The sequence below is a fragment of the Mauremys reevesii genome, linkage group 1 (assembly GCF_016161935.1).
Source record: "Mauremys reevesii isolate NIE-2019 linkage group 1, ASM1616193v1, whole genome shotgun sequence".
Classification (NCBI taxonomy): Eukaryota; Metazoa; Chordata; order Testudines; family Geoemydidae; genus Mauremys; species Mauremys reevesii.
The window spans coordinates 6,552,028-6,576,950 of record NC_052623.1 but is presented as its reverse complement, the minus strand read 5'-3'; the positions used below and the strand labels follow the sequence as shown (position 1 = coordinate 6,576,950).

The 24,923-nt window shown below is 51.0% G+C and overlaps 2 protein-coding genes and 1 pseudogene across 2 annotated transcripts; all 3 read left to right on the top strand.

Moving 5' to 3' along the window:
* The first annotated feature begins 210 nt into the window (after nucleotides 1-210).
* LOC120390888 (olfactory receptor 52Z1-like) lies at nucleotides 211-1,164 on the top strand. Its single transcript, XM_039513848.1, has one exon. The coding sequence runs from the start codon at nucleotides 211-213 to the stop codon at nucleotides 1,162-1,164; it is 954 nt and encodes a 317-aa protein (XP_039369782.1).
* A 9,978-nt stretch (nucleotides 1,165-11,142) lies between these two features.
* Nucleotides 11,143-12,117, top strand: LOC120395176 (olfactory receptor 52B2-like). The gene has a single exon (XM_039519374.1). It carries the CDS (start codon nucleotides 11,143-11,145, stop codon nucleotides 12,115-12,117), a length of 975 nt encoding a protein of 324 aa, XP_039375308.1.
* Nucleotides 12,118-17,642: 5,525 nt separating this feature from the next.
* Nucleotides 17,643-19,575, top strand: LOC120394506 (annotated as a pseudogene).
* The last annotated feature ends 5,348 nt before the right edge of the window (nucleotides 19,576-24,923 follow it).

Here is a 24,923-nt window from a genome sequence, read left to right as displayed (position 1 = left end):
GAGCCTGTGTCTCTAGACCTGAGCTCTGTGACTTTGTGCTAAGAGGTTTTTTTATTTATCTATTTATTTTGTATAGACGAAGCCTGTGTGGGACCATCAGTGCCTGGGGGTTAATTTCACCTGATCTGATTCTCAGTTAACTGGACAGTCATTGCCACTTGTTTTGTCTACAGGGAACACATGTGAACTGGAACGGAGCCCCACCCCATCATGGCCACTCTCAATCACACCAGCTTCACTCTCATAAGATGCATCCTGGTCGGCATCCCAGGCATGGAGGCCTCTCACAGCTGGATCTCCATCCCCTTCTGCTCCATGTACATGATTGCCCTGTTGGGAAACGGCCTCCTGCTCTTCATTATCATCAAAGAGCAGAGCCTGCATGAGCCCATGTACGTGTTCCTGGCCATGCTGGCGGTGGCTGATGTTCTGCTGTCTACTGCCACAATGCCCAAAACGCTCAGCATATTCTGGTTCAACGCCAGGGAAATCGCTTTCAGTGCCTGCTTCACCCAGATGTTCATTATCCATTTTATTTTTGTTGCGGAGTCGGCCATCCTGCTGGCCATGGCATTCGATCGATACGTCGCCATCTGTGACCCCCTGAGATACACCACCATACTAACGCTCTCAAAGATATGGAAAATCGCAGCAGCATCTGTCATAAGAGGGGTTCTCCTGGTGGGCTCCCTTACCTTCTTTCTGAAGAGGTTACCGTACTGCGGACCCAATGTCATTTATCACACGTTCTGTGAGCACATGGGCATAGCGTGGCTGGCTTGTGCTGATATAACACTCAATATCTGGTATGGTTTAACGGTGGCTCTTCTAACCACAGGGCTAGATGTTGTGTTTATTGTTGTGTCCTACATTCTGATCCTCCAGGCCGTCTTCCGGCTCCCGTCCAAAGACGCCCGGCTCAAGGCTCTAGGCACCTGCGGCTCCCACATCTGTGTCATACTGATGTTTTACATCCCTGCCTTTTTCTCAATCTTCGCATATCGCTTTGGTGGAGCTAACATCCCTCACTATATTCATGTCCTGCTGGCCAACATCTTTGTAATCGTTCCTCCCATGTTAAATCCCATCGTGTATGGGGTGAGAACCAGACAGATTCGGGAACGAGTGATTCAGGAGCTCTGCAAGGCGAGCAAATGGTTCTGAGGGCTGCAGCCAGCCCAGTACCTGAGCAATTAATCTCACCAACAAGCTTCCCCAGAAGCGGAATCAGATTGTCATTTATGAGGTGTTTGTACAGCACCAGGCACAACGGTTAATGAGAGAAAGTTAGAATCAGAGACAGAGAGAGCTGGAGGGGACCTTGAGAAGGCATCAATCCCGCCCCCTGCACTGTGGCAGGTCCCAGTGCACCTAAACCTGCCCTGACAGGGGCTTGTCCAACTTGTGTTTAAAAGCTTCCAATGAGGGGGATCCACCACCTCCCTTGGAAGCCTGTTCTAGAGCTTAATTGTCCTTTTAGTTAGGGTCCTTTAGCCTCCCTGCCTAAGCCAGGCCCTCCACTGCCCTGACCATCCTAGCAGCCCTTCTCCGCACCTGTTCCAGCCGAAATTCAAAACTAGTCTTTTAAAAATTCTCATGTGGGAAAAAGAAAATCTAGAGAAACACACTTGCAATGAAAAATACCATTGAGAATATAATTAAACAGCTCAATGTCCTTCCCAATACAATATTTTGAAGCGTGGTTCTGCTCAGAAAACTTTCCCCGTGAGGCTCCTTGTTTATTCTTGCCCAAATTCCCTAAGTGCACAGCCGCTTGGCATATGCTGGTGGGAAGGAATTTAAAATAATCTAGATCTCGCTTGTCTCTTGCTGATACACTTGGGCAGGTCAAGGGTCCTAAGCCTAAATTTCTAAGAAAACTGCCTGTGAGGGGAGACATTTGTCTCCGAATTACTGTGTCCTGTTACAGATGAGATGCACACAGAGGAGTGGCACTGTATGTGAAAGAAAACAGAGAGTCAAATATAGTAATAATCTTAAATGAATCAAACTGTAGCACAGAATCCCTGTGGGCAGAAATTCCATGCCTTGAATAAGAAGGGTATAGCAGTAGGAATATGCTACTGACCACCTGACCAGGATGGTGCGGGTGACTGTGAAATAATCAAGGAGATTAAAGAGGCTAAAAAACCCAGAAAACGCAATAATAATGGAGGATTTCAACTATCCCCATATTGAGTGGGATGTCACTTCAGGACAGGATGCAGAGACAAAACATTCAGACATCATTAATGACGGCTTCTTGGAGCAGCTACTCCTGGACCTTGCAAGGGGAGAGGCAAATCTTGATTTAGTGCTAAGTGAAGCACAGGGTCAGGTCTAAGAGTTGAATACAACTGAACTGCTCGGTAATAGTGACCATCATGTAATCACATTTAACGTCCTTGCAGAGGGGGAAATACCAAAGAAACGCACCAAGGTAACATTTACCTTCAACAAGAGCAGCTACAAGGCAAATCCTAGTGAGGAAAATAAAAGGAGAATAAATCCTGGCAAGATATGAATAAGGGGGTGGGAATATGATAAAAGCATGAATGGTCTGGAGAAAGTGAGAGGGGAAGTTTTATTTACCCCTTCCTAGAACACAAGAACCAGAGGTCACCAAATTAAATTGATAGGCAGCAGGTTTAACACAAACAAAAGGAAGGATTTCTTTACACAATGCACAGTCAACCTGTGGAACTCATCGCCAGGGGATGTTGTGAAGGCCAAAGGGTTCAAAAAGGAATTCGATAAGTTCATGGATACCGTGCCACTGCACGTGTGCAGGATTCATGTCCCCTGCAGATTTCTTTGTTTCCTCATGGAAAAATGTCTTTCTCACGGGGAAGCAAAGAGAAGCCTCCAGAGCAATCATGTGACCCACCCCAGCAGTATAGTTTGGTGCCCAGGGCCTCAACCCGCTGCACCTGGATCCATATTCTACTGAGCCTGTGATAAATGAAGAGGTGGGGGCGGGGTAGCTCCCCTTTATGGACACCCAGCCAGCCAGTTCGCTATCCAGTCCCCCTTAGTAGCTGTTTTCTATTTGCTTTACCTGTAAAGGGTTAAAAAGTCCACAGGTAAAGGAAAGGGAGTGGGCACCTGAGCAGAAGAGCCAATGGGAGGGCTAGAACTTTTTGAAATAGGGGAGAAAACCCTTCCCTTTGTCTGGGTGGTGGTGTTCTCCAGCGAGCGGAGACACGGAGCAGCTTTAAAACCAGATATGACAAAGCATCAATTCATACCTCGACTCTACCTATCTGAAACCCCGGATATGTAAATAAATCAGGGAATGTCTAAAAAGATGTGATTGGGGTTATTTCTTTTATTTCTTAGTGGCTTGTGGACTTCTCTGTGCTAACCTCAGAAGCTTTTTGTTTTGCATGTAATCTTTAAGCTGGACCTCAAGAAGGTTATTCTTGATGTTTTATTTTTGTAAGTGTTTTTTTTAAATCTAGCAAAAGCCTAAGTTCCAGATATATTTTCTTTCTTTTTGTTTTTAATAAAAATTACCTTTTTTTAAAGAACAGGATTGGATTTTTGTGTCCCAAAGAGGTTTGTGCACATGTTGTTTAATTGGCTGGTAGCAACAGCTGACTTCCTTTTTTTTTTCCTCAGCTCTTCCCCAGATGGGGGGTGAAAGGGCTTGAGGGTGCCCCACAGGAAGGAATTCCCAAGTGTTCCTTCCTGGGTTCTCAAAAAAGGTGGTGGGGGGGTTGCACTTGGGTGGTGGCAGCATCTACCCATCCAAGGTCAGAGAGAAGCTGTAACCTTGGGAGTTTAATACCAGCCTGGAGTGGTCAGTATTAATTTTTAGAGTCCTTGCGGTTCTCACCTTCTGCACTCGGAGTGCCAGAGTGGGGAATCAGCCTTAACAGAGCCCCACTCCCCCAGCATCTGGACCCCCCACTGACCTCCCACATGCAGACCCCCCCCACCAAGCTCTCCCCCCCCAGACCCACACTCCCTCCTTCCCCCCCGCCCTCTGAGCCCCAACCACCTTCACCTGGACCCTACTGCAGAGTCCCATTCCTGTTCCAACCATAACCCCTGAGCAAGCTCCTGTGCATCCAGATTCGCCCCTGCACCCAGATCCCCCACTGTGTCTCCCGCACCCAGATTGCCCCACACAGAACTCTCAACCCACACCTGGATCCCCCCACACTAAGCCCCTCCACACTTGGATCCTGGCTGGCTGAGCCTGCCTGCCCACACCTGGTGCACCTGGCATGGAAGGGCAGGACCCTGGGGTGTTTCTGGGGCAGGCCTGGTCTTTGTACCACGTCAGGGTTGGGTGCAGTATCACCGCTGAGTCCATGTGCTGGAGTGGGGGAGAGCTGCAGAGTGACCTCCCACCTTTGTGCAGCTAGTGGCCTGTGCTCCCCTATGCCATGCTGGAGCCTCCACATTTATTTGACAAATACAATTTGCAGAATTTTGTTAGAATTTTAAAATATTGTGCACAGAATTTCTAACTTTTCGGTGCAGAAGTTTGAATTGTTTGGTGCAGAATGCTCTCCGGAGTAATGGAGGACAGGTCCAGCAACGGCTATTAGCCAAGATGGTCAGGGATGCAACCCCATGCTCTGGAGGTACCTAAAACTTCCAGAAGCTGGGACTGTGCGACAGGGGATGGATCACTTGATAATTGCCCTGTTCTGTTCATTCCCTCTGGAGCATCTGGCATTGGCCCCTGTCGGAAGACAGGGTACAGGGCTAGATGGACCTTTGGTCTGACCTAGTCTGGCTGTTCTGCTGTTCTTCCTTATGCTTTCCTTAGTCTAAAATAAAGGTCATTTTGATGGGATATTTCTGGCTGGTCTCTGTGTTTGGGAAAACTTGAGAGTTTTCCACTGAGATCTGAACGCAGAGGAAGAGGGGACAAGCCAGAGAGATGGGGATGGCCCCTGTGGGGAGGCCTGGGCAATCAGGACAGAGCAAAGTCCCCCCGTGGTGCCTCCATTTCCCCATGCTGTAGGTCAGCGCTGGGAGAGGGGCCCCCCCTCAGGCACCGCCTGCAGGGCAGAGGTGCCTAGGGTGAGTGCCGGGGCTGGTACTGCCTCCTTGCCCCCTCGCCATGTATTTCTGTTCTCACCCTGCCCCCCAGATTACTCCTGGCTTCCCAGATAAAATCAGCCAAGTAACTGAATGAGCGGGGGCTCCTCCCTCGCCCCCAATAAATCAGTCTAGTCGCTCCCTCCCCCACAGCTCATGGGATGGAACTCCTCTGCTGCGTATCAGCGGGCATCCCCCCACCCCATTGCTGTGCTCTCTACCTCCACCCCCCAGATCCCATGCTCCTCCTTGCCTCGCAGCACCCCTGCCATCACAAGCCCTCTCCGCCTCAGTTTCCCTGGGGGCGGGGGGCGGCTCTGCACTGTGAGGCTGCTCAGGCTCTGTGGGGCTAAACATCAACCTCCAAAAATCCCGTGAGCCCAATGCTGCTCTGCTCTAAGAGTTTCAAGGGAGGGTGCAGCCATTTTAGGAGCCCACTGACTGCCCTTTATGGCCCTGCTGTACTGACCCCCCCCATCACCTCCGGTCCCCTCCCCCTGCTGGTCTCTCCCTGGGGTGCTGGAGACAAGGGGGGGGAGGAAGCACAGGGAGTTTACTGGCCCAGGGGGAGGCCCATTACCCCTCCCTACTGGCTGCCACTGTTGCAAGGCCCCTGAAATTCTTTTGGTGCTACATCAGCACTTGTAAGGGTGCCTGTGCCCCACGCCAGGCTCCTGATTGTTCAGGGAACGCGAGGGCACCAGCAGCGCAGTCACGGCCAGAGGGAGCTCCATTACCAGCCCCCACAACGATCTGCAGGATCATTCCTGCCATGCCCTGTTTGCTCAGCTGCAGCCCTTCGCTCCAAAGGCTTAGAGGAGAGCTTGTGCAAGGCCCAGCCTGCCTCCAGCAAGGAGCAGCACAAAATGTGCTCTGCTCTTTCAGCTACTCGCCCAAAGCCCGTTGAATTCGCCCCGCGGGGATCTTTCTAGCGAGCTCAGCGGGGGTTGGGTCAGACGTTAGGGCTCGCGCCCGCCCAGGGCTGAGTGCGCTCTGCTCCCACCTGAGTGTGGGTCTGGGTTCTCACGCTGCGCAGGCTCCCAGGTAATGCTCTGCAGCGTGTGCGGGCAAAGTGTTAAACAGCAGGAGCTCACGCTGCAGCCCGTGATGCTCAGCCTTGCTGAGAACGCCTGCAAGTTGTGGGTGTGCGCAGCACGGGGTGCATGGGGCTGATATTGCCTTTGCCAGCAGGGACGAGAACCTGATCCAGAGTCAAGGTGACGTTTCAGAAGCCCCTTCCCCGTGCAGACCCTGATTCCAGTTCTACCTGCATCGGGCAAGGAGCAGCCCCGCTGCAGAATTCCTCACAACTTCCTCATCTGGGCCAAATATGAGCACTCTCTCTTGAATCTGCCTCATGCGCACCCCATAAATGATGGGGTTTAACCTGGAGGGGGGGTGTACAATTGCTGGACCCAGGTTTCACAGCTGTGCTAACGCGTCCATCCTGCACTGCACAGACCTTCTGACTTGGCTCTGAGGCTTGGCCTGTGTCCACACTGCTAAATGACAGGGCTTGGATTCAGGTCCCAGTGGGACTCGGGCTCTGACCCCACTCTGATAGCCAGGTCCTAGTGCCTGGGTCCTGACGCTTGCTGACCCAAATGAGACTGACTTCTGTGTGGGTGGAAGCGGGACTTGGGTTCAAACCTGAGTCAGACCCTGGGCTTATGTGCAGTGTAGACAGATCTGCATATGCTTGTGGGCTTGAAGGCCAGCATTTTCAGAAGTGGCCTCGCCACGCAGCAGCTGGTGTTTTCAGTGGTCATTGCTGGGTGCCGAGCACAGGCGCTAACTTTTTTCTGTGCTGGTGGGTGCTTGCGCCCCCGGCCCTGCCCCAACTCCATCCCTGCCCGAAAGTTCCCACCCCAACTCCGCCCCACCCTGCCCCTATTGGACCCCTCCCTAAATCACCACCCAAGCCCCGCCTCCTCCCCCAAGCACGCCGCATTCCCCCTTCTCCCTCCTCCATCCCAGGCTTGCCACGTGAAACAGCTGTTTCACGGTGCAAGCGCTGGGAGCAAGGGGGAGAAGCAGGACGCGGCAGTGTGCTCAGGGGAGGAGGTGGAGGCGGAGGTGAGCTGGGGCAGGGTAGTGTGTTGTCGGTGGGCGCAGAGCACCCACCAATTTTTTCCCATGAGTGCTCCAGCCCGGGAGCACCCACGAAGTCGGTGCCAACTGCCAAACAGAGCTGGAAAAAACCCACTTTTTCCCCACAGGTTTTGAAATTTTCTGACAAAAAAGGAACAGGTTTTTTTATCAACATTTTTTGTGCAAGATGTGTTTTGTTTTTCTACCAGCGCTAGCACCTTTGAAAATCTGGTGCCAGGCATGCGAGCAGCACACGCCCTTTTGAAAAGGTAGCCGTCCAACCCTTCGGTTTCTTGGATGCAAGGTGGCATTATAAAGGAAAACGAGCATCAATATTATTTCAGCTGTTCAAGGCCAAGGACTGAGAAATTCATAGACTTTAATGCTAGGATGATCCCTGTGATTATGTACTCTGGGCTCCTGCACAGAATCTTACCTAGCCATTTCTGCGCCAAGCCTGTGACTTCTCTTTGAGCCAGAGGAGAGGAGAACAAAGAGCCACCTACTATCAGAAATCTCTTCCCCATGAAGCTACTTTTTCCCATGCTCTAGTCACCTCTTAACCTTCCCTTGGACAAGCTAGATAGAGCTATTGTTTGGGACACTGGGACATCGCTTATCATTTGTCAGCATCATGCACCTTTAAAATGCTGTCTGAATAATAATGCACTATAAATAAATAATAATTTCTGAGATTCTGGCCTCTCTGGTCTTCACCAGAAACATGACTGTAATTCAGCTGATGCTAGTTCAGAGTGGAATGCTAACATGTGGAGAAACTATGCAGCCGTCTGTGTTTTGCCACTGGCAGAAACCCTGGCCACAGCCAGACCGACAGAGCAACACCTGCATGCTGTAGATGATGTGTTTGGAGGTGTTGCTGGTAATGCAAATATATTTGCAAAGACTAAAGGGTAAATTGTATCCCAGGTAGCAGAGAGACCAGGCCCTGAAAACACCAGCCCGGCTCTGAAGCTCTTAATGGCTCCATAGCCGTTGTTCTTGCTTTAAGCAGCAAAGATTCTTGTGGCACCTTATAGACTAACAGACGTTTTGGAGCATGAGCTTTCGTGGGTGAATACCCACTTCCTGGGATGTGTTGTTCTTGGTTTAAGTAGTCAACATAAGTGCCACTCAGGCCCATGCAGGTTGGACAAGTAAAACCACTTGTAATGCAAATGATGGGAAAGCAGGAAATGGCTAAACCAAAGTGACCGGGTTAGTTCCTGTTAATCTTTAATGCACCTGGCAGTTTAAGATTCAGCAAGTCCAAGAGCCTGCCTGGGGCTCGCTGCTGGGATTCATAAGGTGGCAATATTAATATCCCCACGTCTCAGCCCTGGTCAGTGCCGATTCCCCACCACCTGCAGCTCCCCGCCCGATCACAGGCAGAGGATCTTCCTTCCCAGCCAACACAGGAACCTGGTGAGTCATTTTCATTAAATGTTTGGGTTTGGGGCAGCTCAAAGTCATTTAAAAAAATGTGCAAAGGCAGGAAATTTTCAGCTGGGACAAATGGCTCCTCTGAGAGGCACTTCTAGGCTCAGAGGTGGGGAGATATGACTTAGTTCAGTGGGGTTTGCAAGCTGGCTACCTCCTGTCCTGTATGATTCTAAACTCCACGAGCATGAGGGGAACAGGCCTTGGCAGTCAATGAAGTGGGCAAATGCAGGGTCTCCCTCTGGGAGAATAGCCACAAGCTTTTCCTGACTTAGCTCAGCATAGAAGTCCAGGACCTCCATGGTCGCATTCTCTGAAATGCTTCCAGTTTCACGCACAGGGTCAGTTAGGCAGGCGGAGCTGCAGGGTCTCAATGTATGGATGAGACCACGGTGTCGGGAGGAGGGGGTTAGATTTATTAGGACCTGGGGAACCTTTGGGGAAAGGAGGAGACTACACGGGAAGGATGGACTCCACCTAAACCAAAATGGAACCAGATGGCTGGCATGTAAAATTAACAAGGTTGTAGAGCGGTTTTTAAACTAAGGGCTGGGGGAAGCCGAGAGGTGCGGCGGAGTACACGGTTCGGAAAGAGACATCCTTTAGGGGAGGGTCTATTAATGCGGATTCTCTATGTCCTAGTAAAGAAGAGAAGATAGAAGCTGATGAAATACAGGCAGAAACTGAAGAGGAAGAGTCACAGAAAAAGAGTGACCTTCAGTTCCGTCACATGAAGGCAGACAACTACACACTGACAGATTTGATAAGTGCTCGTGTAGAAATGCTAGACATCTAAATACTAAGGTGGGATGTCTTGTCGAGCCACCCTGTCTTGTCGAGCCAGACACTCCTGTCTGCTCCCAGGGTCTGAATTACTTGCCCCAAAGCTGCAGGTTTATCTGAAAGCAGCTCACAGAAGTGTGCTTGGCTTTAACACTCAGAAGCCCAACTCCCAAATCAATCCGTTTTACCCTGTATAAAGCTTATGCAGGGTAAACTCATAAACTCTTTGCCCTCTGTAACACTGATAGAGAGAGATGCACAGCTGTTTGCTCCCCCAGGGATTAATACAGACTCTGGGTTAATTAATAAGTAAAAAGTGATTTTATTAAATACAGGAAGTAGGATTTAAGTGGTTCCAAGTAGTGACAGACAGAACAAAGTAAGTCACCAAGCAAAATAAAATAAAGCGCACAAATCTATGTCTAGTCAAACTGAATACAGATAAGATCCTCCCCAGTTCCAGAATGCTCCCTTTTACAGACTAAACTCTTTTTAGCCTGGGTTCAGCAATCACTCAACCCCCCGTAGTTACTGTCCTTTGTTCCAGTCTCTTTCAAGTATCCTGGGAGGTGGAGAGGCTCCCTTTTTCACCAGCTGAAGACAAAGTGGAGGGGTGTCCCAGGAACTTTTCTTGTGGGTGCAGACCCCGTCCTCACTCCTATGCAAAGTCCAGCTCCAAGATGGAGTTTAGGAGTCACCTGGGCAAGTAACATGTCCATGCACGACTCACAGTTTTTACAGGCAGCAGCCATTGTTTACATGCTATCTTGAATGTCCTCAAGTAGACTTCTTATGTGGATTGGAGCATTCCAAGATCCATTGTCCTTTAAGTGTTTCTTGATTAGGTACTTAATTTCAACATTCCTTTCTCCAGGAACTGACCAAATGCTCTACTAAGGTTATTTCGAAATCAAGCCAGGAAATAGCCAACATTCATAACATTCATAACTTTGAATAATGATACATGCATACAGATAGGATTAATACATTCAGTAGATCATAGCCTTTGAGATATGTTACATGGCATATGTAGCATAAAATACAGTCTAAGCATATTTCCATAAAGCCTTATGGGAGGTACCATCACAGAGTCATGACCCCTTTCCCCAGGGGTCACTGGCCCAGGCATCCTTGCTAAGCAAGGGCATAGTCCTATGAACAGTGACACACAGGAGTAACTTTACACTTATGAGTTATATACACTTGAGCAGGTCCATTGGCTTCAACGAGGCTACCTGTGAGCACAGTTATGCCCAGGCATAAGTGTTTGTAGGATCTGAGTGCACAGAGACTACAGCGATGGGCAGCAATATTTCAACCCCAAGTCATAGAATCATACAATATCAGGATGGGAAGGGACCTCAGGAGGTATCTAGTCCAACCCCCTGCTCAAAGCAGGACCAAACCCAACTAAATCATCCCAGCCAGGGCTTTGTCAAGCCTGACCTTAAGTCAGAAAGGATCTGGCCCATTTTAACTGCACAACCAGAGAAGAAGCCCTTAGAAATAAAATTAAGGAGGGTGAATGGCAGGGGACTAGCTGGTTAATGATTTTACCACAAGTCCATTTTAAAAAAGGGAGATTCCTTCATGAAATAGGTCCCTGCTTTGCAACCATCTTCCAAATTGAGTCATTTCAAAAACAGTTGTTTGTAAGGGGCAACACCGTGTCTGGTCCAATTCGGTTGTGTGAGCCCTAGCTAATCAGAGGAAATATTTATGTTTGTCTTTCTCTACAGAGCCAGTATGAGTTCAGACACAGGGCCCACCATGACAACTCTCAACCAAAGCAGCTTTGATCCTATAACGTTCATTCTGACCGGCATCCCGGGCATGGAAGAGTCTCACATCTGGATCTCTGTCCCCGTCTGCCTGATGTACGTTGTTGCACTTTTTGCCAACTCGGTTTTACTCTTCATCGTCATAACGGAGCACAGCCTCCATGAGCCCATGTACCTTTTCCTCGCCATGCTGGCGGTCGCTGATCTGCTGTTATCCACGACTACCGTGCCTAAGATGCTGGCCATATTCTGGTTTAGTGCCAAGGAGATTTCTTTTGATGCCTGCGTTACCCAGATGTTCTTTACCCATTTTAGTTTCATTGCAGAGTCAACCGTTTTGCTGGCCATGGCGTTTGACCGGTATGTTGCCATCTGCTACCCTCTGAGATACCCGACTATCCTCACTCACTCAGTGATAGGGAAAATAGCTGTGACAGCTGTTCTTAGAGGGTTGTGTATAATGTTCCCACCTATTTTCCTCCTTAAGAGGCTACCGTACTGTGGACACACCGTTATGCCTCACACGTACTGTGAGCACATGGGCATAGCCCGCCTGGCCTGTGCTGATATAACAGCCAACATCTGGTACGGGTTCACCACAACTCTGCTGTCGTCAGGGCTGGACGTCATGCTCATTGCTGTGTCTTATGTACTGATCCTAAGGGCCGTCTTCCGGCTCCCGTCCAAGGACGCCCGGCTCAAGGCTCTCAGCACCTGCGGCTCCCACATCTGCGTCATCCTGATGTTCTACACACCGGCCTTTTTCTCCTTCCTCACTCATCGGTTTGGCCACAGTATCCCTGGGCACATTCACATCCTCCTGGCCAATCTCTATGTGATTGTTCCCCCCATGCTAAACCCCATCGTCTACGGCGTGAGAACGAGACAAATCCGGGAACGAGTGACCCGCATGGTCTCCCAGGCCTGGGGATTTCACTGCTTTTGCGGGGGGAGGGGATGTTGACCTGCACATAATGCCGAGACGCGGACTGGGAATCAGCAATTGGTGCTGAGTGCTGCCACAGGGTCGCGACCAGCAGGTTCCTTCTAAATGAAACCAAATTGCTTCGAAGAAGGGTTTTCAGGAGATGGGAGCCTGGCTCATCTGGTCTTTTAATCACTGGAGGTTCCTCCCATGGTGTTTGCTTCCTGTGGCTCAGATGAACCATCAGATGCTCCCCTCCAGCACAGATCAAATGCAGAACATTCAGAAAACAGTGAGGACTGTCGAGATCTCTGTGCCTGTGATCTTCTATAAACACACCTGTCACTGTCTGCCCCTTCCCACCATTTGTCTGTTTATTCACCTGTTGTGCACTGTCTTAATCTTAGACTGTCAGCACTCTGAGGTGCAGGCTGTCTTTGTGTTATCAGGAGACTGCCTAGCACGGTGGGGCCCTGATCTCTGATTGGAGTCCTCAGGCGTTAGTAGGGTACGGATAATAGTCATAGCATATGATGATGACAATACTCTTTCCATTCCACTAGTATCGCAGGAGGATGTTAAACAGCAGCTACTAAAGTTGGACATTTTTAAATTAGCAGGTATAGAGAAAATGCATCCAAGAGTTTTAAAAGAGCTGTCTCAGACGCTCAGTGGACCATTAATGTTGGGACGTTCCCGAAGACTGGAAGAAATTGACTGTTGTGCCAATTTTTAAAAAAAGGCAAAGGGGATGACCCAGGTAATTATAGACCTGTCAGTCTGACATTGATCCTGGGCAAGATAATGGAGTGGGCGATAAAGGATTTGATTAATAAAGAATTAGAGGGTAATATAATTAATACCCATCAACATTAGTTTATGGAAACTAGAGCCTGTCAAACTAATTTGATATCTTTTTTTGACGGACTCAGGAGTCTTGGGTTCTATCCCCAGCTCTGCCTCAGGCCTGCTGGGTGACCTTGGGCAAGTCACTTCCCCGTTCTGTGGCTGAGTTTCCCCATTGGTAAAGTGCGGGGGGAGGTAATGCTACCGACCTCCTTTGTAGCACAAGATCTGCCACTGAAAAGTACTATGTAAGAGCATGGTCTTGTTACTGTGTGCAAAATAGGTGTGAAACACTAGGGACAATGTTTCACTTGCACTCTGCAGAGGAGCAAATGAATAACTAGGAGCAGGGCGGGGCAAATCAGGCCCATGGAACCTACGAAGAGTGAAGGTGGCTGGGTTTATGTTTAGAGCATGAATGTCCCCAATGGTTCCAATGCCCTCTGTGCTAGATCTACCGAAACCGCCGCTGATCTAGGCAAACCCTGGCCCATCCCCCTCCAGGGCAGAAGGGCCTGTCTGGGGTGAACCTGGTTCCATTCTGTTGGTGGCATTGTTGAGAGATCTGGTGCAAGATACCTGCACCCGGATCTACCTCATCGATGTGCCATGTGCAGGGTCCCTCTGCATCAGGGTTATGGGGTAAGGCAGTGGACCTGCTGCTTCACAGATCTACCATCATCAATTTTCCCCTGCCCCCCAAGGAAGGAGAGCATGGCAGTGACTCTGAAGGGAAGGTTCCTTCCCCTGGTGCTGATAAACTCTCTGTGCCATGTCCGGCGGCTCTGGTGAGATGGGAACGTGGGCTGGGAAAGGGTTAGATGTGGCAATGAAGTTGCTGTAGGGTGCAGGAATGGATGGGGCAGACAGGATTGCCTCACAGAGAAGGGAAAAAACAAGATGGCGGCAGCTCCGGCAGCACTGGGATGGCTGCCTGCAGACCCCAGGAGCGTTACCATAAGGGACTCAGAGGTGCTCGATTGACAGCCCAGACCCTTTTTGGTCCTCACTCTTCCTGGGCTAAGCAGAGGCGAAAAGCACCCTTGGGATGGGATTTTCACAAACCCCTACGTGACTTAGAAGCCCCAGCCCCATTGGAAGTCAAGTCCAGCCAACGGAATGTGTGTTTCTAGATTATATAGGCCCGTTTGAGACTTCCTGCAAAGACAAAGACACAACAGAGGAGATGTTGGGACTTATTTTCCTACTACATTTATTGAGGTTTACCACAGCCGAACTTCCACACAAACGTTCCTTTGTGTAATTCAAAGGCCACTTGGTGATAATTATACCCAGCATACAAACATACACCTATATTCTGTACCCACTAGCATACAATTATAAGTACCAGCGGGATCAGGCCCGGGAAATACCTTTCCATCATGGTGCTCTCCAGAGGGGTAAGGAAAAGCTTTGACAAAGAACCCCTAAAAACCTGGCTTTTTATACACTATAACACACAAGAGATGTCGTTGCCAGTTATTGAACCTTAGCTAAAGCCGGGTGAGGGAGTTTTAGGGGTGAACCTTGCCCTCGGGTCTGGGTAGGACAAGATTCATGGCTGGGCACCTTTCTTCCCAAGGTTTCCTTCTTACCTCATTTTCCCATATTTCATTCTAAACTTCATTCCTTTATAATAAACTCAGGGGGGGGATAGCTCAGTGGTTTGAGCATTGGCCTGCTAAACCTAGGGTTGTGAGTTCAATCTTTGAGAGGGCCACTTGGGGATTGGTCCTGCTTTGAGCAGGGGGTTGGACTAGATGATCTCTTGAGGTCCCTTCCAACCCTGATATTCTATTCTAAGAAACTGATTATTTACTGCACCTGGTGTCCAACTCCCTATGCTTTCTTTGTCTCTACTGCTTTAACAGAAACCTTAAATGAAATAACACTGGTATTCCTTTTGGTCACATGCTGTGGAGCTATCACTCATGTTAAGATCTAGATTCAATTAAAAACCATAGTTCATCCAGGTTTCACGTGGGCGCCAGGGCCGTGATGTTGCTGTGTGAGAGCGCAGGATGGATGATGTTTACACTTGGCAGAATGGGACTTTTTATATGTATCATTTCAGCAGATAAGATCAATGTTTATTTTTAAGCATTGTTTTTTCTATTTTTAGTGACTGAAATTTTCGCAGTTGTGCGCAGTTATGGGTTCGAAGCATTTTTCTTTTAGATTTTCATGAATGTAAATTTTCACAGTTGTGAGAAGTGATGAGAGGGGATCAGACAATAATTATTCCATGACAGTCCATGTTGAGATTCAAACAGTTAAATCTTTATAGCTATTCAAACCCAATTTGTTGACATCACGTGTGAAAATATACACAGTAAATCACCTTAAATTCCGACGAAGTGGGTATTCACCCTCGAAAGCTCATGCTCCCAAACGTCTGTTAGTCTATAAGGTGCCACAGGACTCTTTGCTGCTCTTACAGATCCAGACTAACACGGCTACCCTTCTGATACTTGACACCTTAAATTGAACTCTCATATGTTCTCAAGCAGTATTGTTCTTGCCTGGCTGCCAATTTTGATTATTATCGATGGAAATATTTTTTGGTCAGGTTTGGTGTGTGTACGGTGACACTGACATTTACCGAAAGAAATCCAATCCCCTGCCATGTCCAGTGATGTCCAGCTGGGCTCCCGGCCTGGCTTGGCTCGGGAGAAAAGCTCTAGAACCTATTGCAATGGAGGTGGAGGAAAGTGAGCCCCCATGGGAAATAGGGGTTGGACGTTGGCGGGGAATCAAACCCACTCCTCAGAAGACATTTGGGGAGCTGTTGAGCAGGAGGAGGAACTTATCTGAATGACAGCTCTACCCTGCCCCAGGCCTCGCTGCTCAGGTCCCTAGTCACTCCTGCGGCACGGCTGCTGTCTTACTAAGAGGCTTTTTTCTGGGACCCAGTGAGGTAGGGCAGCATTTTATCCCCCATTTTATAGAAGAGGAGACAAGGTTCTAGGTCTCACCCAAGGCCTCACAGGGAGTTGGTGGCAGAGCCAGGAACTGACCCACATCCTCCCTGTTGTTTTAGAGACCCCCGTGGGGCTCCTGCGAAAGACAGTCTGGGACAGGTGCCCATCCTGGGAGGAGGCTCCTCAGGGTCGAAGTGGGGCTACGGGCAGCAAAATGTGTCTCAGCCACCCGCTCAGAGTCTGACATGTCAGTGCAGCTTAACCGTGGGGCAGGAATGCGCAGAAACACCCTCAACAAGCTTCCTTCTCTGGCCAACGCCTGAAGGCCTCGTCTGGTCCCTCCTCCTGGGGGAGTTGTGGCAGTCGCTACAGGTTCAGGGGGAGGTGGGGAGTTTCTCTGGGAGTCAGGGTTTGTCCTGAGGAGGGGTTTGCTTGGGCAGCTAGGTTGGACTCCTTAGGGGCCAGGCTGGCTGGGTGCTGCATGTTGTATAGGCCCAGGGGTCTGTATTGCTAGGGACAGGACAATACATTGGGTTATAGGATATGGCTGTGCTAATTAGGAAGATCACGCAAGGAGTTCCAGCAGGGACATGCAGCACGGAGAAGGAACTGACTGGAAAGCCGAGGGATTTAGAGCCTGGAAGTTCTCCAAGAACTCTGCTAAGGGTTTTGGGAAACATCTGTCCATCCATTGTCTCGTCCTCTCCCCTTCAACCGGTATAGCTCAGTCTCAGGGGAGCTCTGCTGATGAACACCACTGGAGGATCTGGCTGTCTGCAGCTGCTAAGTGTGTTTAAAGTTGGGATCATGGCTTTTTGTAGGACCCTCTTGTTCCCTTGTCGGGGCCAGTAAAGCTTTATTCGTATTGTTACCCCCTTTGGCCTAAGTGGTTGGACAAAGTTTGGGGCCCTGACAGTTGTTTATGTTAGGAGGCGAAACTGATGATGCAGTCACACATTTCTTTGATGGAATCCTGTTTGTTTACACAGAAGGTATGAAGTCCTGGTTCCTTGACTCCAGGAGGAACTAAGCAACAGGGGATAGTTTCTTTCTTTGCAGATCCAAGCCTCTTTCTGCCAGCACTCTGCCAAAAAGCTCTCTTACCTTTCTCAGGGCCACTCCACCAGCGCTTCGGTGGCAATTTGGTGCTTCCTTCCTGCCTTGTTTCCCAGCTTCGCTGGCCTTGCTGCAGTGTCTCTCTCACAGACACCCAGACACACTCAGTTCCATCTGCATTTGCTGTATCAGTCCCCAGGGAAACCCACGGGGCCACACAGTTCAGCCTCTACTAAAGCCTAGGCTGTGTGATGGGTGGTGGCTTCTATTGTTTCACTTCCCTGGTTAATAAAGGAGCTTACTCGCTTCTTCACATTTATCCTGAACGAAAGGCGGCTGCTACACTCCTGCGACTTCAGCCAGATTTAACCCAGCCCAGAATGATGTTTAAGATTGTGCAGGGTAAAAGTGATGGATGGCAGAGACGCCTCCATTCCCTCCCCACAGTAGTTGCCCGAGTAAAGACTGAGTCAGGATCCCAGCACTATTTATTATTAAAACTAAGATTATTACAGATTTGGGCCAAATTCACCTGTGATGTGCACAGACCCAGCTCCATTGCCCTCGGCCTAGTTGCACCTACTTACGCCACCGGGGAAGAATTTGGGCCTTTGCCAGGAAATTGTCAAGTTGAGGTTCTCAGAGCGAGTAGCTTGTGTGGGAGTTAGTGTAGAGGAAATCCACCGGTGCCATGGCAGCTTATGGCATCAGACGTGATGTCACAGTGCAGACACAGGAGGTTGCGGGCAGCTCCATCAACTGCTGTAGGTCAGTAGAGGAGCAGAGCAGCAGGGGAGCCCGGGCCTTGGTTGGAGACACTGAGGAGGTCCCTGTTAGTCCTCTCCAGAGGCCCATGATTAGAGGGGGCCAGTAGCAGGGAAGCAGAAGACGCTGTGTCCTTTGCCTCTTGCCCCCATCCCTGTGCCAAAGCTCGCAAATGTCCCGCCACTGAGACACCATCCCACTAAGCATGGTCAGAAGCGGAGATGTCCCTGGAGCTGCTCTAGAGGCTGCCGCTGCTCCCCGAGTCATCAGGGTGACCGTCAAGACCCCTGGGCAGAAGGAGGAGTTCGTGGTGCCCGAGGACAGGCTCATCAAGGAATTTAAGGTTGGCATCGCAACCCGTTTCTCCTCTCCCACCGACCGGCTCGTGCTGATATTCGCTGGCAGGATTTTAAAAGATCAAAAGACCCTGAGTCAGCATGAGATCCAGGACGATGCCACCATCTACCTAGTCATCCAGTCACAAAGGAGACCTCAGGAGTGTCCAGGTCAGCACGCCGGCTCCCCAGAGGGTGCGGCCGCCACCCAGGCAGAGAACAGCAGCCTCTCCAGGCTGGGCTCTGCCGGCAGCACGGCCTTCGGCACGGACGGCCTGCGGGAGCTTGCCAGCAACCTCGGCCTGAACACGGCCAACTTCTCCGAGTTCCAGAGCCAGCTCACGTCCAACCCCGAGATGATGTTCAAGCTCTTGGAGAACCCCTTCATTCAGAGCCGTCTCTCCAACCCAGACCTGATGACCGAGCTGATCATGGACAATCCTCTGAAGCAACAAGTGATCCAAAAAACCCCGGAGATCGGCCACTTCCTGAACACTCCTGACATTCTGAGGCTCATGCTGGAGCTCGCTCGGAGCCCGGCCACCGTGCGGGAAATCATGAAGGACCCCAGCCAGGCCTTGAGCTTTCTGGGCAGCATCCTGGGCGGAGACAGCACCTCTCAGCATGAGGGTAGCGATCACTCGGATCTAACGCTGGAGGCAGTGCAGACGCAGGCTGCAGGGAACTCATTTGCGTCTCTGAGGAGCAACTCATCCCTCGCCAGCAGCCAACCCTCTTCACCCCCGGCTTGTACTCTGCCATCCAGCTCCCCCAGTAACACCAGCGGCAGCAGCCTTGGCTGCAGCTGTAGCATTACTGACTGCACAGCACAGAGCTGCACCGGAGCCACTCCAGACCCAGGAAGAGGAGCTAGTGCTGCTGTCTCAACAATCATCAAGAGCTTGCTGCAGCAGGCTGTCAAACAGCTTGTGCAGAACATTCTGGTCGGGCCTGGTGCGAGGAGCGTGCGGCAGTCGCTCGGCCAGAACCCCGACCTGGGGACAAAGACACTGCTGCAGAGCCCCCCGATAGCTGGGAAGCCTCTGATGCAGCCCCTCCCAACCTTCTACCAGCAAATCTGGCACCCAGAGGTGCCGGCGGCCATGCCGGGCCCTAGAGAAATGCAAGTGCTGGCACAGCTTCAACAGAGGCTGCAGACACTGGCAATGGGAGAACCTGGCATCCCACTGCAGTTCCTGTCTCCTTTAGCGGGGTCGGGGCATGCTGCAGGCTCAGCAGGGAGAGCCCCCTCTAGCTCTGGGCTCAGGGAAGCGGCACACCCAGCCTCAGCAGCGCCAAGCCAGCAGTTCACTGTTCAGCAGATGCTGCAGGCCCTGGCTGGAGCAAATCCTCAGGAAGCCCAAAACCTCTGACAAGCAGCTGGAGCTGCTGAGGGCCTTGGGCTTCCCAAGCCGCCGTGCAAATTCACCAGCTGCGCTAGCAGCAAGAGGAGATGCTGATGCGACAATGAACAGGCTCGTGGGCTCCCAGCACAGCTGTCACTTAACATGAAAAAAAACAAAAAAACAAAAAACCAGAATTTCATGATTTCTGATAAAAAGGCCCTAAATCTTTCAAGCCCCGTCTTTGTTTATTTCATTCCAGGTCGTGTTGCTCTGCCTAAGGGAGGAGCGCAGCAGCTGTCACCACAGTGGGCCTCAAAGCTTCCTCTGTAAAAGGGGTTTCCTGCATCAGGAGAAAATAAAGTGACATGAAGAAAAAATTAGAGCTGGCCAAAAACAAACAAAAAAGTATTTTATTTTCCAAGAAAAAAAAGGTGGTGAAAACCATTTCCTGGTGGTTCTTAGCAGCTGTATGATGAACACCTACAAAGGTGGAGAAAAAAGGTCATTTTTGGTGGAATTGTTTTTTGGCTTAAACATTTTTGACCATCTCTAATAATAATCAGTTGCCAACTGTAGTAGGAAGAGAGAGCCAGAAGCACGGGCCTTGTGCGAGGCCTGAGGCCTGAACCAAAGTCAGCAAAAGTTATGCTCTGAGCAATGCTCAGGCCCTGTGAAAAGCAGAAACCTCCCTATTCACAACCCGTCTTTGTGCTTTTACTCCCGATGTTTCGGGCAAGATATCACTCTTCATCGCTTTTGTCAAACCGTCCTCTCGTCTGCTGGGTGGTGGGGCGCTTGTGCTGGACTGCGCTCACCTCTTCAGTGCGTTTTAGCAACGCTAGCGATACTGGTGCCGAGTCCGTGTGCTGGACACTGACAGGCAGGGAGCCAGGAAGCATCTGCTTTCGACAGGGCCTGGCGGTTGCTTGTAGTGTCACTTTTGCTGGCTGTGACCAGGCCTTGACCAGACCCATGTTTCAGGCTCTCTTTCTACTACTCAACATGTATTTATATTTCAAAAACATCGCCTGTGTGATCCCCACTGCTCCTCACACGGTTACCCCCCGTCTCTTCCTCCCCAACCCTTCCCCTGGGGCCCGAGTCAGCACATGCCTAATGCGAGCACATGGGACATTTAAAGTTAGGAGCATGTTTAAGCTCCTTGTTGAATTCGGGCCTTGTCTGTTACCCCCAGGGCCGGCTCCAAGTTTTCTGCTGCCCCGAGCAGCAAAAAAAAAAAAAAAAAGCTGATCGGCCGCAGTTCGGCGGCGGGTCCTTCACTCCCGCTCTTCCTCCTCTCTTCCTCTTCAGTGGCACTTCGGCGACAGCCCAAAGAGAAAGAGAGGGACTGAGGGACCCGCCGCCGAATTCCCGCCCAAGACCTGGACGGGCTGCCCCAATAGCGTCCGGAGCGCCACCCCTTTGTATCGGCCGCCCTGAGCACCTGCTTCCTTAGCTGGTGCCTGGAGCCGGCCCTGGTTACCCCTGCTTGGTGTGTCTTGTTTTATTAATTATCGTTATCTATTCGTATTACCCTCCTGCCAAGGAATGCCAGTCATGGACTAGGTCCCTGTTGTGTCAGGTGCTGTATCAGAGGAGAGGCGCAGACAGACAGCTGGGGCAGTGCAAGGAACAAATGAGACACTCTTGGCCAGTGTGACGGGCAGTGGGCTCAGCATGCCAGCTGCCTCGCTGCCCAGGTCATGGCCTGCTAATGCCTGAGCACAAGAGTAACGTTACCTACGTGCGTGGTCCCACTGACCTCACCAGCAGCTATTGGTGCTCCGTGGCTCTAAAGCACCAGCCCGCTGACACTTAGAGGACTTAGGTGACTGGGTCTCTGTAGCCCTGTTTGAAACACACGGCGCTGAACAAACACACACTGTGCACCTTGAAATCAATCCAGACCTTTCTCAGACTTCGCAGCCCTCCTGCAAAGGCGGCGGAAGCATTTTCGAACCCTGGCTGTAACTCTGCTCTGAGGGGTGACTGAGCGGCCTCGGGCAGGTTTTTGCACAGGTTGTGCACGTTTGGGAAATGGAGGAAAAGAACCACTTGGTCAATCAGTCACCAGCTGCGGAGCGCCTGCCCGCTCAACTCGTGCATAATGCCATATTAGTCAGCTCCTTAGGAAGATTTATACTCGGAGCTTGGTTAAAATGTTAGCTTAATTGCCCGGCTGCTCCTTGGGAAAGCACAGCGTTCACAGCACCTTTCCAATGGCTTCCTCACAGAGAGAATCACAGAATGTCAGGGTTGGAAGGGACCTCAGGAGGTATCTAGTCCAACCCCCTGCTCAAAGCAGGACCAATCCCCAGACAATTTTTTGCCCCAGATCCCTAAATGGCCCCCTCAAGGATTGAACGCACAACCCTGGCAATGCTCAAACCACTGAGCTATCCCTCCCCTGCTTTCGGAGCACTGGGTTGTGCTAGGCTCCTGGTGCAGCCACTGGGCAGGCGAGGCTGGTTCACGAATCGCACGCCGGGGCTTGCACCGACCTTGGCCTCACTCAGAAGCCAGCCGGGCCGGAAAGGGGCTGAGTGAAATGGCAGGTGGATTTGGGGCCTGAGCCAGAGTCCATTGACTCCTGCTGACTTCAGTGGACTTTACGGTGGCCCCTTTGTGATTATTTGCACTTAGACCCTGACTGGGCAAAGCACTTACGCATGGTCTGAGCTTTGATACGTGCTTACATCCCTCTTAGCACACGCTTAACACCCATGGCTGGCCCATGCCAGCTGATCCGGGCTCCCAGGGCTCGAGCTAAGGGGCTGTTTCATGGTGGTGTAGACATCTGGGCTTGGGCTCCTGGAGCCTGAGTCAGCTGGCATGGGCCAGCCATGGGTTTTTAATTGCAGTGTAGCCATACCTATTATGTCTGCAGAAGAGAAGAGTGAGGGGGGATTTGATAGCTGCTTTCAACTGCCTGAAAGGGGGTTCCAAAGAGGATGGATCTAGACTGTTCTCAGTGGTGGCAGGTGACAGAACAAAGAGTAATAGTCTCAAGTTGCAGTGGGGGAGGTTTATGTTGGATATTAGGAAAAACTTTTTTGCTAGGAGGGTGGTGAAGCACTGGAATGGGTTACCTAGGGAGGTGGTGGAATCTCCTTCCTTAGAGGTTTTTAAGGTCAGGCTTGACAAAGCCCTGGCTGGGATGATTTAGTTGGGGATTGGTCCTGCTTTGAGCAGGGGGTTGGACTAGATGACCTCCTGAGGTCCCTTCCAACCTTGAGATTCTATGATTCTTTGATTATCTTCAAAGTTAAACATATGCTTAAGTGCTTTACTGAATAGGGACAGGGAGAACATATGCTGAAAGTAAAGCATCTCCTTAAGTGTTCTGCCGATCAAGGGCTTAATAGATGCCTTTCCTCACAGCACTACTCTGAGAGACAAGGTGGGGAGGGAGACAAGCTACCAACTGAAGTTGGTCCCATAAAATATATGACCTCCCCCACCTTGTCTCTGTAATATCCTGGGACTGACACGGCTACAACAACGCTGCCAATAAAACTCCTTGTGGGCAAGGCTTAGCCCACCTGCTTCATTGGTTGGCAAACAGAGATTTTAACTGTCTTGCCTAAAATTACACAACAGCAGAGCCATGAATGAGTGATTAGCTGGTTTACTCAGATGTATTACGGCCACCTGATGATTCACTAATTCTTGAGAAATCCAGATTGGCCTCTCAATGCTCCATGCCTGTTGGGAAGCTGGTTGATACCAGCTGAACCCAGGAGTCTGAGATCCTAGTGACCCACTGCAAGCACAGGTCTGCAGTCTCTTCTCCTCTGATTTCAGCCTCCCTGCAGCATGCAATGCAAGTGGCTGCTTGCTCTGTAGAAATTCCAGCAGACTCCATTCCAACCCTCCCATAGGTCTCTGCTGATTTCTCGGGGAGGACCAGTAACCCCAGGAACCAGTGGCCCGATAAATCCATTGCTGGGTTCCAGAACCAGCTGACAACCCGAAAAACCGCCACTGGAATGTCCCCAAGGATTAACCCTTTATCACCTCTGTTCCTCTGCATCTGTGGGTGCAGAAAAGTTTGAGAACCACTGAAACAGCAGATCGCTGCTGCAAAGTGGTAACAGTCTCTGGGCAGGCATGGCCGTGATATGCCACACACAATGCAGAGGGCCTGATACTGCCCTGCGCAGTGACTTGCCTCCTCATGTGCAGCTGTACAGAGGGAGTATAAATTGCTGCCACTTTGATTCCCTTGCACAGGGAGTGCAGGAGTGGGCTGGAAGCGCTGACGGAGCGGCCTCGTTCTGGACACCCTTCCCCAGCCAGAGCCAGGTCACTGCTCTCTGTTCCGGTGCGGATGGCAACTGGTCCAGGCAGCCCTAGGGACAAACCCAGCACTTGAGGCTCCGTCACTGCCTAACTGGTCGGCTCATTCCTGCCTGGGGTGCTGGTGTGCAGGGCTGGGAGGGATCTCCTGGGTCACCGAGCGCAGCCCCATCAGATCCTGAAACGGGATCCCTGTTAATGAGCAAGCGCCTTGGGCTACAGGAAGGCAGAATTATGACGCCAATAATGCTAACAGAGACAAATGCCCAGAGAAACAAAGGGTTAAATCCCTGCTGCTCTTCCCCACCTGAGTCAGGAACAGAGGCAGGTCCCTGGGGCTCCGTGCTGGCTCTGAGCCCCGCTGGGATTCCCTGGGCAGCAGTATAAATATCCCTGTACCTCAGCCCCCGTCAGTGCAGATTCCCTGCCGCCTGCAGCTCCCCGACCCGGTCACAGGCAGAGATTCCTCCTCCCGGCTGGGACAGGAGCCTGGTGAGTCGCTGGCATTAGACGTCTGGGTGGGGGGCAGCTCTCGGGCATTCAGCAGGGCCTGGTGGGATGAGACTGTGATTGGAGTGAGGGGCAGGGCATCTGCAGCTGGAGGAAAATACGCCCAGGAGATGCAGCTTCTAGGTTCAGAGCTGGGAGACACCACTCGCCCAGACAGGATTTATTATAACGTGGTGTCACTGCCCAGGACACACGGCCCTGCCCTGACCTGACAGAGGTTCTGCCTGTGACAGTCTAACCCCTCTGGTGAGGATCCCTTTGGAGGGGGCCGGGACCTGTCATTCCATGACATGAAGGGGACAGCGGAGTCACCTGCCCAGATATTAACCAGGCAATTCCTCTGCCAGGAGCGGGACTGCATGGGTGAGTCCATCTCTGATGTCAGAACAGTGCACACCCCCATGTATGGCACAACTGCGGGCTGGCTCCTGCCCTGGGCCGCACCCCAGAAGGCAGGAGTGAAGCGCCATAGGGAATGATTAGGAGTGTGTTCTGTACCGCAGCAGGGCCTTGGGGCCCACATTGGGGAGCGGGGCCCCATCGCGCTAGGCGCTGTATGGACGCATAAGAAAAAGCCAGCCCCTGCCGTCAGGGTGTGACCCCCTTGGAAATATCAAACACCCATTGGCAACTGGAGTGGGAGATCCAAACTGGGGCTGGGAGATTTTGTTTTTTTCTCCTCTTTAGGTACTATAAATAGAATTTCTAACGAATCTGTAGGTCCCCTTGAACAGCTGGGCTATTGGGATTCGATGCCTGGCACACTG